Below are 17,460 nucleotides of genomic sequence, written 5' to 3' on the forward strand. Positions count from 1 at the left end.
AATTTCAAGAAGGCAAGTTAAAGTTGTAAGTTTAACTCAATCTTAAAAAAAAATAAAAAGGATATTGATAAAAGCTCAACATCAGGAATTATTAGACGCATGCAAATCCAATCTACACAAAGGTGTCACCTCACACCAGTCAGAATGACCATCAGCAAAAAGTCTACAAACAATAGATGTTGAAGTTGTTGTGCAGAATAGCATAACCTGTAGCTCTAAGTGGGATGTAAACTTGGAACAGCCAATAATAGGAAAAGAATGGCAGTGCGTTTACAGGTAAAAATTGAGTTACCATATGATCTGGAAGGCCCAGTATTGGGCCTTTCACCTGTGAAGGCCAGAATCAAACAGACACAGGATGGAAAATCGTGTATTGCAGCAGTATTTACAATAACAAAGATATGGAAGCAACAGAAATGTCCATCATCAGATGAATGGAAGAAAAAGAGGTCCATATATACAATGGAATATTAGACACAGAAAAGAATGAAACAATGCCGTTTGTAGAACAATACATGAAGCTAGAGAAAATCACACAACTTGAAGTAAGTCAGAAAGCGAGAGACACATATCCTATGATATCAAGTATAGGTGTTATCTAAAAATTGATATTAATGAACTTATTTCCACAGAGAAGGACATTCAAGTAACAGAAAGAAAAACTTGTTGTTAACCAAAGGGAAAGGTGTGAGGAATGTATAACGGAGGATATTGGGTTTAACAGACACATGCTCCTACTTATAAAGTATAAAATCACCAAAGACAAAACGAATAACAAGAGAGGTGTACACAAAATTCTGTATTAACCTACCTGGAACAGGACCCAAACATGAAAAGGTATATGTATCTATGAAACACATTCTGTACACCTGGAACAAACACAACATTGAAATCAAATTTGCTCTGATAAAAATGAAAATTAAACTAAGAATACCACCAACAAATAAGTAGACATAAGTTTTGGGGGGTTTGTCCTGGCACATTCCACTCTAATTTACAACCTACAAAGAGGACTTCCAGTAAGGCCCTGTTGCCCTAGTAACCAGAGGTGGGAATATAGAAATGCCACCTTGGGGCCGTTTCCTGAAACAGCAGCTTTAAACTCAGTGCTAATGGTCACTTAATATTCACAATTACTACAGGGCTATAAATGTCACCTGCTCTCAAAAAATGTCCTGGTGAAGGTAATGTCCACAGGAATTCAAAGCACGGCAAATTTTTCAAGGAAACAATTTGAAGAGGTAAGGTTTTCTCTTTTCCTTTTAAAAAAATCGAACATGGAAGTGGATAAAAGCTCAATATCTGGAATTATTGGATGCATGAAAATCCAAACTACAAAAAGGTATCACCACCCAACACTCAAAATGCCATCAGTAAAAAGTCTACAAACCATAAATGCTGAAGGGGTTTTAGAGAACTGCGTACCATGTACTTGCTGGGGGGATGTAAACTGGTAACAGGCATAGTGAGAACACAATGGAGGTGCGTTTAAAGGTAAAAATTGAATTACCATATGATCTAGGAGGCCCAATGCTGGGCTTATCCCCTGAGAAGACCGGAATCAAAAAGACACAGGCTGGCAACCCTGCACTGCATCAATATTTAGCAGAGCCAAGAGTTGGAAGAAACCGAAATGTCCATCAACAGATGAATGCACAAAGAAGAAGCGGTCCATATACACAATGGACTATTGGGCGTGGAACACAATGAAACACTGCTCTTTGCAGTACCAAAGATGAGCCTAGAGATAATCACACAACATGAGGTAAGTCGGAAAGCAGACGACAAATATGCTGTGATATCACTTCTAGGTGTTACCTAACAACTGACACAAATGAACATATTTCCACAGAGAAGACACTCACAGACTTAGAAAACAAACTACGGTTATCTAAAAGGAAAGGTGGGAGGAATGGATAAAATAAGATTAGGGTTACCATACATATAAAAATACGTATTAAATACATATATCAAAAAGACCGACCATATACCAAGGGAGGTCTACTGAACGCTGTGTAATAATTTACACGGAGGCTTCTCTTGTGGCACCGTGGTTAAGAATCCACCTGCCAATGCAGGGGACACGGGTTGGATCCCTGTTCCGGGAAGATCTCACATGCTGCAGAGCAACTAAGCCCGTGCACAAAAACTACTAAGCCTGCACTCTAGAACCCACGAGCCAGAACTACTGTGCCCACATGCCACAACTACTGAAGGCTGCACGCCTAGAACCCATGCTCCACAACAAGAGAAGCCTCTGCAGTGAGAAGCACGTGCACCGCAACGGAGAGTAGCCCCTGCTCACCGCAACTAGAGAAAGCCCACATGCAGCAATGAAGATCCAACTCAGCTAAAAAGAAATAAATAAATAAAATAAATTTATAAAAAAATAATAGTAATTTACATGCTAAGATGTTCTGTACATGACCAGACATATATAATATCTAAATGAACCAGATTGTGTCCACCTAGGACAAACAATATTCTAATCATTACCCCGATTTAAAAAATTAAAATAATGAACAAGAAGTAATGAGACATAAACTTATGGGGTTTTTCCCTCGCACATTCGATTCTAATTTACAGCCTAGGAACACGACTTCCAGAAAGGTTCTGCTACCCTAATATCGAGATTTGGGAATGGAGAAATGCTGCCACCTTGTGGCCGTTTCCGTCAACAGCAGCTTTCAACGCAGTGCTAATCATCACGAAATAGTCACAATCATTGCAGGCCTGTAAATGACACCTGCTCTCAAAAAAGTCCTGGGGTCGAAAATCGACCAAAAAATTCAAAAGAGGGCAACATTCAAAGATGACAATTTTAAGAGGTATATTGTACTCACAATTTTTTTTCTTTTCTTTTTTTTTAAAAAAAGGAAAAGGCCTGGGAAAATGCTGAACATTAGTAATTATTAAAGACCAGCAAATCCAAATTACAAAAATTTATCATCTCACACCAGTCAGAATGGCCACCAGCAAAAGTTCTGGAAATAATGAATGCTGAAGGGGTTGTGGAGAAAGGCGTACACTCTGTTGCATGTTGGACGTGGTAAGAACCACTAATGAAAACAGAATTCGGGTGCCCTGAAAAGGTAAACATTGAGCTACCATTCCATCCAGCATACACACTGCTGGGCTTATCACCTGAGAAGATGAGAATCAAAAAGACACAGGCTGGCAATCCTGCCCTCCAGCAAGATTTACCATAGCCAATACCTGGAAGCAATGAAAATGTCCATCAACAGAGGAATGCACAAAGAAGAAGTGGTCCATGTACACAATGGAGTATTACTACAATGAAAAACATAAATTAGATTAAAAAAACATCATAAGTATGGAGACATAACCATTTGGGTGTTTATCCAAACACATTCCTCTCTAATTTATAACTGAGGAACACCGCTGTCAGGAAGGTCTGTTTCCATAGTTACCAGAGTGGGGAACCTAGAAACGCTGTCACCCTCTTGCCGTTACCTGCAACAGCATCTTTAAAACCTGTGCTAATGATCACTTCATATGCACAAGTACTGCAGGGCTGAATATGAAACCTGCCCTCAAAATGTCTCGAGGGAAGTAATGGCCAAGAAATTTCAAAGTGTGGCACATACTCAAGAAAAGAATTTGAAGAGGTAAGTTCTATTCACAGTTTTAAAAAGAAAGGACATGCCTTAAAGCTCAATTTCAATGGATTATTAGGCGCATGCAAATCGAACCACAAAGAGGTATTAGCTCACACCAGTCAGAATAACCATCAGCAAGGAAACTACAAACAATAAGTGCTGAAGATGTTGTGGAGAAATGCATACCCTCCACTTTAAGTGGGACGTAACCTGGAAAGAGCCACTAATGAGAATGGAATGGTGGTGCCTTTAAAAGGTAAACACTGAGCTACCATATGATACATCAGGCCCAATCCTGGGCATATAACTTAAGAAGACAGAATTGGAAAGACACAGGCAGGCAAATCTGCATTGCAGTAGTATTACAATAGCCAAGACATGGAGGCAACCAAAAAGTCCATCAAGATGTGAGTGGACAAAAAGAACTGGTACATGTACAAATGGAATATTAGCTAGGGAAAAAAATGAAACCTTGCCATTTTTCAGCACTGTAGATGATTCTGGAGGTAATCTGGCAAATTGTACTAAGTCAGAAAGCAAAAGACACATATCCTATAATATCACTTATAGGTGTTAGCTAAAAATTGATACCAATGAAGTTATTTCACAAAGAAAGGCAATCACAAATTCATTAAACAAACTTATGGTTCACCAAATGGAAACGTGTGAGGATTGGATACATTAGGATATTGGGGTTAACACAGATATAGAAACACATGTGAAATATATCATCACCAAAGACCTACGGAAAACCGAGAGAAGACTACTGAACATTGTGTCATAACCTACATGGGAAAATGATCCAAAGAAGTATAGACATATGTATATGTGTAAAAGAACCACATCTACACACCTAGAACAAATAAAACATTTTAATCAAATTTGTTCTGATAAAAAATAAAAATTAAATTAAAAAAAGAACAAGAAGTAATGAGACATAAACTTAAGGGGCTTTTTGCTGGCACAGTGCATTCTAATTTACAACCAGAACACGACTTCCATTAAGGCTCTGTCATCACTAATAAAGCAGCTTTATAAGCAATGTTGAAGGTAGCTTAAAAGAAGTCTCACTAATTATTGATAGTAACAAGAAAACAAACAAAAGTAAAAATCTCACTGCAAAAAGTACAGATAGAGTAAGGGTAGTAGATCTAACACTTATTAAACTTCTGTAAAGAATAAAAGACAACAGTAGTATGTTTTTTGAAAAGGGAAGGCCCAAATAAATCAGAAATGAAAGGGATGATGTTACAACAGACACCACAGAAATACAAAGTAGCCTAAGATACACACAGGGAAACTCAGAGCTCAGACTGGACAGAGCCCACTCTCCATTCCCCTGTACATGACTTACAGGAGCCTCAGAAACTGAGGATGGGGTCCCTGAGGGGAGGCACAGGATAGAATATGTTAGGCATTAACATGACTGCATTCATCTTAAACGTGCCTGAACTACATGCACACAAGGTGATTCTGTCCTGTATGTACATCAGAACCTCTAGTCAGAACTGAGGATCTTTGGCTTCACCATCTCTACTGACAGCATTAGCTTCACTTGCTTTGGACCGTCTCCTAAGGGATTTCTAGAACCGCAAAGCATTGAAGCTTCACTGGACCCAGAATCTGTGCGACTCCACTCAGAGTATCAGAGTCTCAACTCCACTCAAAGACCCAGAGTCTCAACAGAGACTCCACTCCTGGAGGGCACACACAAAGTAGTGTGCACATCAAGACCCAGGGGAAGGAGCAGTGACCCCATAGGAGACTGACCAGACTTACCGGCTAGTTTTAGAGGGTCTCCTACAGAGGTGGGGTGTGGCTGTGTCTCATTGTGGGGACAATGACACTGGTAGTAGAAGTTCTGGGAAATACATCTTGGCACGAGCCCTCCCAGTGTAGCCTTTAGCCCCACCCAGAGCAAGGTAGGCTCCAGTGCTAGGTTGCCTCAGGCCAAACAACCAACAGGGAGGGAACCCAGCCCCATTCATCAGCAGACAAGTGGATTAAAGTTTTATTGAGCTCTGCACACCAGAGCAACACCCAGCTCTACCCACCACCAGTCCCTCCCATCAGGAAGCTTGCACAAGCCTCTAAGATAGACTCATCCACTGGAGGGCAGAGAGCAGAAGCAAGAAGAACTACAATTCTGAAGCCTGTGGAAGGAAAACCACATTCACAGAAAGATAGACAAAATGAAAAGGCAGAGGACTTTATACCAGATCAAGGAACAAGATAAAACCTCAGACAAAAGACGAAATGAGATGGAGATAAACAACCTTCCAGAAAAAGAATTTGGAATAATGATAGTGAAGATGATTCAACACCTTGGAAAAAGAATGGAGGCAAAGATCAAGAAGATGCATGAAATGCTTAACAAAGACCTAGAAGAATTAAGGAACAGACACCTAGAAGAAGTAAAGAACAAACAGAGATGAACAATACAATAACTGAAATGAAAAATACACTAGAAAGAATCAGTGGCAGAATAACTGTGGCAGAAGAATGGATAAGTGACCTGGAAGACAGAAAGGTGGAAATCACTGCAGTGGAACAGAATAAAGAAAAAGAATGAAAATAAGTGAAGACAGCTTAAGAGACCTCTGGGACAATGTTAAACACAACAACATTCACATTATAGGGGTCCCAGAAGGAGAAGAGAGAGAGTGAAAGGACCCGAGAAAATATTTGAAGAGATTAGAGTCGAAAACTTCCCTAGCATGGGAAAAGAAATAGCCACCCAAGCCCAGGAAGCACAGAGAGTGCCAGGCAGGATAAACCAAAGGAGAAAAATGCCAAAACACATAGTAATCAAATTGACAAAAATTAAAGACAATGAAAAATGACTGAAAGCAACAAGGGAAAAATGACAAATATCATACAAGGGAACTCCCATAAGGTTAACAGCTGATTTCTCAGCAGAAACTCTAGATGTCAGAAGGGAGTGGCATGATAAATTTAAAGTGAAGAAAGGGAACAACCTACAAACAAGAGTACTCCATCCAGCAAGGATCTCATTCAGATTTGATGGAGAAATCAAAAGCTTTACAGACAAGCAAAAGCTAAGAGAATTCAGCACCATGAAACCAGCTCTATAACAAATGCTAAAGGAACCTCTCTAAGTGGGAAACACAAAAGAAGAAAAGGGCTCACCAAGACAAACCCATAACAATTAAGAAAATAGTAATAGGAACATACGTATTGATAATTACCTTAAATGTGAATGGATTAAATGCTCCAACCAAAAGATACAGGTTCACTGAATGGATGCAAAAACAAGACCCATATATATGCTGCCTACAATAGACCCATTTCAGACCTAGGGACACATACAGAGTGAAAGTCAAGAGGTGGAAAAATATATTCCATGCAAATGAAAATCAAAAGAAAGCTGGAGTAACAATACTCATATCAGATAAAATATACTTTAAAATAAAGAATATTACAAGACACAAAGAAAAAAAATACATCATGATCAAGGGATCAATCCAAGAAGAAGATATAACAATTATAAATATATATGGGGCTTCCCTGGTGGTGCAGTGGTTGAGGGTCCGCCTGCCAATGTAGGGGATGCATGTTTGTGCCCCAGTCCGGGAGGATCCCACGTGCCGCGGAGAGGCTGGGCCCGTGAGCCATGCTCGCTAAGCCTGTGCGTCCAGAGCCTGTGCTCCACAGCGGGAGGGGCCATATCAGTGAGAGGCCCGCGTACCACACACACACACACACACACACACAAATATATATATATATATATATATATATATATATATATATATATATATATATATATATGTACCCAACATAGGAGCACCTCAATACATAAGGCAACTGCTAACAGCTATAAAAGAGGAAATTGACAGTAACAAAATAATAGCGGGGGACTTTAACACCTCACTTACACCAATGGTGATCATCCAGACAGAATATTAATAAGGAAACACAAGCTTTAAATGACAGAATAGACCAGATAAATTTAATTAATATTTATAGGACATTCCATCCCAAAACAGCAGATTACACGTTCTTCTCAACTGCACACGGAACATTCTCCAGGATAGATCATATCTTGGGTCACAAACAAAGCCTCAGTAAATTTAAGAAAACTGAAATCACATCAAGCAGCTGTGTTGACCACAATGCTATGAGATTAGAAATCAGTTACAGGGGAAAAAACGTAAAAAACACAAGCACATGGAGGCTAAACAATACGTTACTAAATACAAGAGATCACTGAAGAAATAAAAGAGGAAATCAAAAACTACCTAGAGACAAATGACAACAAAAACACGATGATCCAAAACCTATGGGATGCAGAAAAAGCAGTTCTAAGAGGGAAGTTTATAGCAATACAAGCCTACATCAAGAAACATGAAAAATCTCAAACAATCTAACCTTACACCTAGAGGAACTAGACAAAGAAGAGCAAAACCCAAAGTTAGTAGAAGGAAAGAAATCATAAAGACCAGAGCAGAAATAAATGAAATAGAAACAAAGAAAACAATAGCAAAGATCAATAAAACTAAAAGCTGGTTCTTTGAGAAGATAAAAAAAAGATAAACCTTTAGCCAGACTCAAGAAAAACTGGGAGAGGACTCAAATCAATAAAATTAGAAATGAAAAAGGAGACGTTACAACAGACACTGCAGAAATACAAAGCATCATGAGAGACTACTACAAGCAACTCTATGCCAATAAAATGGACAACCTGGAAGAAATGGACAAATTCTTAGAAAGGTATAACCTTCCAAGACTGAACCAGGAAGAAATAGAAAATATGAACAGACCAATCACAAGTAAGGAAATTGAAACTCTGATTAAAAATCTTCCAACAAAAGCCCAGAACCAGATGGCATCACAGGTGACTTCTATCAAACATTTAGGGAAGAGCTAACACCCAACCTTCTCAAACTCTTCAAAAAAATTTCAGGGGAAGGAACACTCCAAAACTCATTCTATAATGCCACCATCACCCTAATACGAAAACCAGACAAAGTTACTACAATAAAGGAAAATTATAGACAAATATCACTGATGAATATAAATGTAAAAATCCTCAACAAAATACTAGCAAACAGAATTGAACAACACATTAAAAGGATCATACACCATGATTAAGGAGGGTTTATCCCAGGGATGCAAGGATTCTTCAATATACACAAATCAAGCAATGTGATATACCATATTAACAAACTGTAGAATAAAATCCATATAATCACCTCAATAGATGCAGGAAAAGTTTTTGAGAAAATTCAACACCATTTATGATAAAAAACTCTCCAGAAAGTGGGCATAGAGGGAACCTACCTCAACATAATAAAGCCCATATATGGCAAACTGACAGCAAACATCATTCTCAATGGTGAAAAACTGAAAGCATTGCCTCTAAGATCAGGAACAAGATGAGGATGTCCACTCTCACCACTATTATTCAACATAGTTTTGGAAGTCCTAGCCGCAGCAATCAGAGAAGAAAAAGAAATAAAGTGAATACAAATTGGAAAAGAAGAAGTAAAATTGTCACTGTTTGCAGATGGCATGATACCATAGATAGAGAATCCTAAAGATGCCACCAGAAAACTATTAGAGCTAATCAATGAATTTGGTAAAGTTGCAGGATATGCAATTAATGCACAGAAATCTCTTTCATTCCTTTACACTAACAATGAAAAATCAGAAAGAGAAATTATGGAAAAAATCCCATTACCATTGAAACAAAAAGAATAAAATACCAAGGAATAAACCTATCTAAGGAAGTAAAAGACCTGTGCTCAGAAAACTATAAGACACTGGTGAAAGAAATCAAATATGATATAAACAGATGGAGACATATACAATGTTCTTGGATTAGAAGAATCAATATTGGGAAAATGACTATACTACCCAAAGCAATCTACAGATTCAGTGCAATCCCTATCAAATTACCGGTGGCATTTTCTACAGAACTAGAACAAAAAATCTTAAAATTTGTAGGGAGACACAAAAGACCCTGGATAGCCAAAGCAGTCTTGAGGAGAAAAAAAAAGAGCAGGATGAATCAGACTTCCTGACTTCAGACTATACTACAAAGCTAAAGTAATCAAGAAAATATGGTACTGGCACAAAAACAGAAACATAGATCAATAGAACAGGAGAGAAAGCCCAGAGATAAACCCACGTACCTATGGTTAACTAATCTATGACAAAGGAGGCAAGGATATACAATGGAGAAAAGACAGTCTCTTCAATAAGTGGTGCTGGGAAAACTTGACAGCTACATGTAAAAGAATGAAATTAGAACACTCCTTAACACCATACACAAAAATAAACTCAAAATGGATTAGAGACCTAAATGTAAGACTGGACACTATAAAATCTTATAGGAAAACATGAGCAGAACACTCTATGACATCAATCACAACAAGATCCTTTTTGACCCACCTCCTAGAGAAATGGAACTAAAAACAAAAATTAAAAAATGGGACCTAATGAAACTTAAAATCTTTTGCACAGCAAGGAAAAACATAAACAAGATGAAAAGGCAACCCTCAGAATGGTAGAACAGTTTTTCAAATGAAGTAAATGACAAAGGATTAATGTCCAAAACTTACAAGCAGCTCATGTAGCTCAATAGCACAAAAACAGAAAACCCAATCCAAAAATGGGAAGAAGACCTAAACAAACATTTCTCCAAAGAAGATATAAGGTTGCCAACAAACACATGAAAGGATGTTGAACATCACTAATCATTAGAGAAATGCAAATCAAAACTACAGTGAGGTATCACCTCACCAGTCAGAATGGCCATCATCAAAAAATCTACAAACAATAAATGCTGGAGAGGCATTTATTGGAGAAAAGGGAACCCTCTTGCACTGTTGGTGGGAATGTAAATTGATATAGCCACTAGGGAGAATGGTATGGAGGTTCCTTAGCAACTAAAAATAGAGCTAGAAGAAGATGTGGCACATATATACAATGGAATGTTACTCAGCCATAAAAAGAAAGGAAATTGAGTTATTTGTAGTGAGGTAGATGGATCTAGAGTCTGTCCTACAGAGTGAAGTAAGTCAGAAAGGGAAAAACAAATACCGTATGCTAACACATATATATGGAATATAAAAAAAACACTTTATGAAGAAACTAGGGGCAGGAAAGGATTAAGGACACAGACGTAGAGAAAGCACTTGATGACACAGGGAGGGGGAAGGGAAAGCTGGGAAAAAGTGAGAGGGTGGCATGGATATATATACACTACCAAATGTAAAATCGATAGCTACTGGGAAGCAGCCACATAGCTCAGGGAGATCAGCTCAGTGCTTTGTGACCACCTAAAGGAGTGGGATAAGGGGGTGAGAGGGAGGTGCAAGAGGGAGGGGATATGGTTTTATATGTATAAGTATAGCTGATTCACTTTTTTATACAGCAGAAACTAACACACAATTGTAAAGCAATTATACTCCAATAAAGGTGTAAAAGAAAAATATAAAGAAAGCCCAGAAATAAACCTACACACCTATGGTCCACTAATCTATGACAAAGGAGGCAAGGATATACAATGGAGAAAAGACAGTCTCTTCAATAAGTGGTGCTGGGAAAAATGGACAGCTACACGTAAAAGAATGAAATTAGAACACTCCCTAACACCATACACAAAAATAAACTCAAAATGCATTAGAGACCGAAATGTAAGACTATAAAACTCTTAGAGGAAAACATAGGAAGAATACTCTTTGACATAAATCACAGCAAGATCTTTTTTGATCCACCTCCTAGAGTAATGGAATAAAAAACAAAAATAAACAAATGGGACCAAATGAAACTGAAAAGCTTTTGCAAAGCATAAGAAACTACAAACAAGACGAAAAGACAACCCTCAGAATGGGAGAAAATATTTGCAAATGAGTCAATGGACAAAGGATTAATCTCCAATATATATAAACAGCTCATGCAGCTCAACAGTAAAAAAAGAAACAACACAATCCAAAAATGGGCAAATGACCTAAATAGACATTTGTCCCAAGAAGACATACAGATGGCCAAGAAGCACATGAAAAGCTGCTCAACATCACTAATTATTAGAGAAATATAAACCAAAACTACAATGATGTATCACCTCACACCAGTTAGAATGGGCATCATCAGAAAATCTACAAACAACAAATGCCGGAGACGGTGTGGAGAAAAGGGAACACTCTTGCACTATTTGTGGGAATGTAAATTGATACAGCCACTATGGAGGTTCCTTAAAAAACTAAAAATAGAATTACCATATGACCCAGCAATCTCACTACTCGGCATTTACCCTGAGAAAACCATAATTCAAAAAGAGTCATGTACCACAATGTTCATTGTAGCTCTATTTACAATAGCCAGGACATGGAAGCAACCTAAATGCCCATACACAGATGAATGGATAAAGATGTGATACATATATAAAATGGAATATTACTCAGCCATAAAAAGGAATGAAATTGGGTCATTTGTAGAGACGTGGGTACATCTAGAGACTGTCATACAGAGTGAAGTAAGTCAGAAGGAGAAAAATATCGTATATTAATGCATACATGTGGAACCTAGAAAAATGGTACAGATGAACTGGTTTGCAAGGCAGAAATAGAGACACAAATGTAGAGAACAAATGTATGGACACCAAGAGGGGAAAGTGGTGGGGTGGTGGTGGTGGTGGGATGAATTGGGAGACTGGGATTGACATATACACACTTATATGTATAAAATAGATAACCAATAAGAACCTGCTGTATAAAAAAATAAATAAAATTTAAAAATTAAAAAAATAGAGTATTTTAAAAAATAAAACAGAAAAAATATTATTTCCTTCACATACACATATTTATATGAATGGATTATTTCCATGCTCATATCTATAAATACAAAAAGAGGAATAAAACCTACCTTGAACCAAAAAAGAAAAAAAAAAAACAAACAGAACCCACCAGTCATACAGAGGAAAACCCTACCAGGGCACTTGCTCCAGTGGTAAACAATTCTGAAGTTGGTCAGAGGTGGGGAATCGTCTCCCATGCAGCCAGCAGCACCCCCGCAAGGAGCATCCTCATTGCAAAGCTGGGGGACCGTGCCAAGGCGTCTGTGAGTAAACGTGAGCTGAGCCCCAGGCCAGGTGCTGCTGAACTGTTCCCACCCTTTCCAGTTAAAACACCTGAATGTGTGCAAAGATTTGAAAACCTAGAGGAAGGGCCGTGGAGCCACACCAGTGAGAGCACGCAGGCCGAGTTGGTGCCTGCAGGCCAGCCAGGATGGTCCTGGCCACGGGCGCCCTTCTGGAGGCTTTCCACTTCTCTGCCTGAGGTACCCCTCCTGTCCCGGCCCCCACTGATTTTTCCTTCCTCACCTCTGCCCGGGGAGAAATTCCAGTGGCAGGTACGGGTGACACATCCTCTTCTTTGGCAGGTGGCAGCCTGGCAACTCCTGCGGAAAGTCCAGCAGAGCCCCACTCACACCGGGCGACCCACAATGCCGTGGGCCCTCACTCCCTCCCACCAGCCCAGCCCCTAGACTGCTGACGGGGCAGAGAATATGGCGTCAGGCACAGCTGCAGGGGCTCTTGCTGCCTGGAGGGGGTGTTTATATTGACCTCAACTCAGGCACACCTGGGGAGGGCTGGCCCACCGGGTCAGGCTGCCCAGGTCAGCCAATCCTCGCCCCTCAGGGGCTCACAGTTGCAGAAAATGGGCCTTGCTGCACCAGCCAGGTCCAAAGAACAGGTGTAGGGTCCTGAGGGTCAGGATAGACAAGGGCCTGCAGCCCTGGCTTGTTTTCTAATCATTTTATCTGGCCCATGAGTGGGAGACAAGTTCAAGAAGACCCTCTCCTAATGAGAGGAACCCAGGAGTCAGGGAGAGGAGGGGTGGTGGGTGGAGACAGAGGCCTGGTGTCCTGGCTGCTGTGGAAGCCTCTGGAAGACCAGGCGGAGGGAGGCCGGACAGAGTGAAGCCCAGGGTCACAGACCTGTCGGAGGTGCTGTTTGTTAGTTAAAAAGTCCTGCTCGCAGGTGCTCTGGGTCAGCTCTGACCGACAGGTGGGCTGGGGGTGCTCTGCAGTGACAGCTATGTGCACGGTTACTGTGTGCCCAGCCTTGCCGGGGTAATTGCCCAGGGGGGCTCCATATCCAGGGAGGGGCCTGACCATGAGAGCCCCATGGGCTGCTGGGTACCTGCCCAGGTGAGCTCCATATCCTGTGATGGGCCTGACCACGAGAGCCCCTGGGCTGCTGGGTACCTGCTCAGGGTAGCTCCGTATCCTGGGAGGGCCCTGACCATGAGAGCCCCGTGAGCTGCTGGGGACCTGCCCAGGTGAGTTCCATATCCTGGGAGGGGCCTGACCACGAGAGCCCCGTGAGCTGCTGGGTATCTGCCCAGGGGAGCTCCGTATCCTGGGAGGGGCCTGACCACGAGAGCCCCGTGGGCCACTGGGCACCTGGTAAGGGACTTCAGGACAGTCAATGAATCCACCGAGGATATACATCCAGTAGTTCCTAATTCCTACACCCTGCTGGTCATTCTACCATCCACCAGGACATGGTATTCTATATTAGACTTCAATGATGCCTTCTTCTGTATTCCATTAGTCCCAGAGTCACAAGAAATTTTGGCTTGTGAGTGGCAGGACTCAACATACAAAAAAAAAAAATACTGCTGGGGCGTCCTGCCCCAAGGGTTCAAAAATTCCCACACCTTTGGGGAAACGTTAGGTAAAGACCTAAAAGTTCTACCTCTGGAGAAGGGAACCCTCCTTCAATATGCAGACGATATTCTGATCGCCAGCCCTACTAAGGAGGCCTCTTAACTACCTAGCCAATAAAGGATTGAAGGTGTCTAACAAAAACCTCAAATATCACAGACTAAGGTGACCTGCCTGGGCTTCATTCTCACAGAAGGTCGGAGAAGTCCATCCCAGGAAAGGGAAGAAGCCATTTGTAGCCTTACTCCTTCTAAAACTAGAAGACAGCTTAGAGGTTCCTGGGGAGGCCGGGGTTTGCTGCATCTGGATCCCTAACTACAGTATAATAGCTGGGCCTCTATATGAAACACTGAAAGGAAAAGATGATGATCCTTTTGAATAGAATCCAGAAGCACCTTTCAAGAATGCAAAGAGCAGTCAATTCAGACCCTTGCCCTGGACCTCCCTAATTTAGCTAAACCCTTTGACCTTTACATTCCCCATAGAAGGTGAATTGCCCTTTTAATATTAGTGCAAAAACTGGGACCACTTGAAATGGAACAACGCAAGAATGCCCTCCAGGTAGGAGGAACTACGGTCACAAAGGGCTTGGCCAGCCGCCCAATCCAGCCAGGTTACTGGGAGATTCTAAAACCTAGAAATCAGCAGCCCACAAGGCCAGCTCCCTCCTAAGGGAAAAGAACCCCACGTGGTGATCCTAACCACCCACCACGCCCTGAAGTTGCAGGGATCGCTCCGTAGGCACACAGACCTCGAGAGACGAAGCCCTCCAACTCCAACCTCCAGAGAGACAACCTGGGGCAACGGGCCCCCATGACGACTCATATGACTATCACTTGACCTGGATCTTCTCTCAGAAAACAACAAGAGTGTGCCCCAAAAGAGCAGACTACTGCTTGCAGGACTTACTGCACCCAGAGGGGAGCTAATAAGCTTGGCGGGAGAACCATAGATAACGCTGTCACCATAGAAAAGCCTACAGACACCGCGGTGACAGCGGCCATTGAGACCGGCTGGACTCCTGGCTACTTCAAAAGGCCGTTGACACAGTGGCCGTCATGGTCATGGATCACCACCAGCCCTGGACTGTCTGGGAGTTGAGCAGGCAGGGCTCTGACACCTGGTGCTGTTTGTACGTTAATTCAGTGGCCTAACTGAAGAAAGCGCAGACTACTGGTCAGAGCACCTAGGCTGGCAGAAACCGTCAGCCTAAGGTGGCCAAACAACTGTGGGGCGGGATAAAACCGGCCCCCCACCCAGCGTCTCTGCGCATCTCTTTCCTGGACCCTTAAAGGTCATTAGGATCTAGAATACTTCTAATGCTGGTGCTCAGGCGGACAAGCAAGTGAGGGAGGAGGCCTGGGGACAATCAACCTCACCTGGAGGCTGCCGGGGAGAAGTTCTGCCCCTCCCCCCCCGGTATGAGGACTCCCAAATCAGCACGAAGCACTTACAGAAGAGGGGTCTGCACCCTCAGCGCCCCAAGAATTAGGAACGGGACAAAAGGCAGAGGAGGGGTTTGTCAAAGGCAAGGTCCATTAAAAATTCCTGGGAGATAAAAATAGAATCTGGGCAATAAAATAAAGTCTAACCTTTTTTTCCTCTGTGCTTTGTCTAATTTCACTTGCTCCTAGGTTTCCACATGCAGAGGTCCCACACCCGGCACTTCAGACCCGATTCCCTAGTGCAAAATGGCTGGGCCGACACCTCAGCTCGCGGGCCCCCTGCAGACTCCGAGACATAGAGCCTGAGCTCCAGCCAACCCGGCCCTCGAGAGCTCCACACCCTCCCCGCCCCCCAGCTGACGCTGCCGGGATCCCTACACAGCAGCCCCACCCACAGCCCACGGAGGAGTGCCCGCTCTCACCTCTCCATTCTCTGATCAAAATATAAAGTGTTCCTTTGTTTCTGAACCAAACTCAGTCTCTTTCTTTTGGCTCCAATGACACTGGGCAGGGGGACCCTTGTTGGGGCCCACTCGAGAGGATCAGTAACAGAGATTGAGAACATTGTAACTTCAATGAACAGACTGTGAGCCAAACTGTAATTAACATACAGCAGTGTATAAGCCTCGTGTAAAATAAGATGTTTCTAACACTTCCATTTGATATTTCCATCACTTTATCATAAGCAAGTTCAGTAGAGGGGTTTGTCTTTTTTATCAGGTCAATATTAGAGAAATGACGTGATTTCTTTCCAAGGATGTACATCTAATAATCTTGGCTGAAGCTTCAATCTTGTTTTGAATGCTTTTCAATTGAAAATGATACCTCTCCTTCAGCTCCCCAATTTCTGAGAAGTATAAAACCTTATAACGTATTATTACCAAAGGGGAAAAGTGGGAGGAGGGATAAATTAAGAGTTTGTTATTAACACATACACACAGCTATGTATAAAATAGATCATCAACAAGGAACTTCTGTATAACACAGGGAACAACATTCAATATTTTGTAATAAACTATAAGGGGAAATCTGAAAAAGAATACATATCTATATCTACATCTTGTATCAACGACAGATAAAATGTAACCTAAGGGAGGCCGATGGTGAGTGCTTCTGACCCTGAAGATTTCAATCATCTAAAGCTCGGACTCTGACTACTGCCCAAGGCCCTTAATGAACATACATGTACCCGTAGCTTAAAAATTTCCCAGTTTGGGGTTCAGGGAGACACTGATTTGGAAAAATCCCCGGTGTCCTCCTTACATGAAAGGGACTCTACCTACAGTTAAAACATACCTGACACCCAGAGGATGGTACACCGTTTGACCAGGAAGAGTTTGGAAAAGGCACCTCATCTCCTCATCTCCTGGTAGTCAGGTTCACCCCTCCAGCCTCTTTTCTAACAAGCTCCCCACTTGCAGAATCAGCAGCTTTAACCTCCTGTTTCATACAGATAGCAATTTGTCCAGAGGATGAACGGGAAGAGAGGGAACCAATGAGAGACCAGCCCTAGGTGTTTGGACAGGCACATGTCACTCTAATTTCCAAGCAGAAAGAACTAACCAAAGTCTCAGCCTGCACCCCGGAACAAGAATAGGGCCTGAAGCAATCCTGGGGTTTTGTGGACAGTGCCCAAAAAAGCGACTTAAAAAATGGAGCTCAGGAGCACTGCAATTAACAAACCTGCAGGGTTATAA

At 41.8% G+C, this 17,460-nt stretch overlaps 1 protein-coding gene across 1 annotated transcript in view; it reads left to right on the forward strand.

The window, feature by feature from the left end:
- LOC309799235 (uncharacterized protein) overlaps window positions 1-16,963 on the forward strand; it is a gene marked incomplete at its 3' end in the record, with an annotated part of 219,183 nt that extends 202,220 nt beyond the window's left edge. Inside the window, exons 3-4 of the mRNA XM_082612214.1 lie at window positions 15,953-16,171; window positions 16,906-16,963. Coding sequence (XP_082468340.1) covers window positions 15,953-16,171; window positions 16,906-16,963 — 277 coding nt within the window. The remainder of the gene's footprint in view (window positions 1-15,952; window positions 16,172-16,905) is intronic.
- Between the last annotated feature and the right edge of the window lie 497 nt (window positions 16,964-17,460).

The sequence above is a fragment of the Mesoplodon mirus genome (assembly GCF_964341445.2).
Source record: "Mesoplodon mirus genome assembly, chromosome: 3".
Taxonomy (NCBI): domain Eukaryota; kingdom Metazoa; phylum Chordata; class Mammalia; order Artiodactyla; family Ziphiidae; genus Mesoplodon; species Mesoplodon mirus.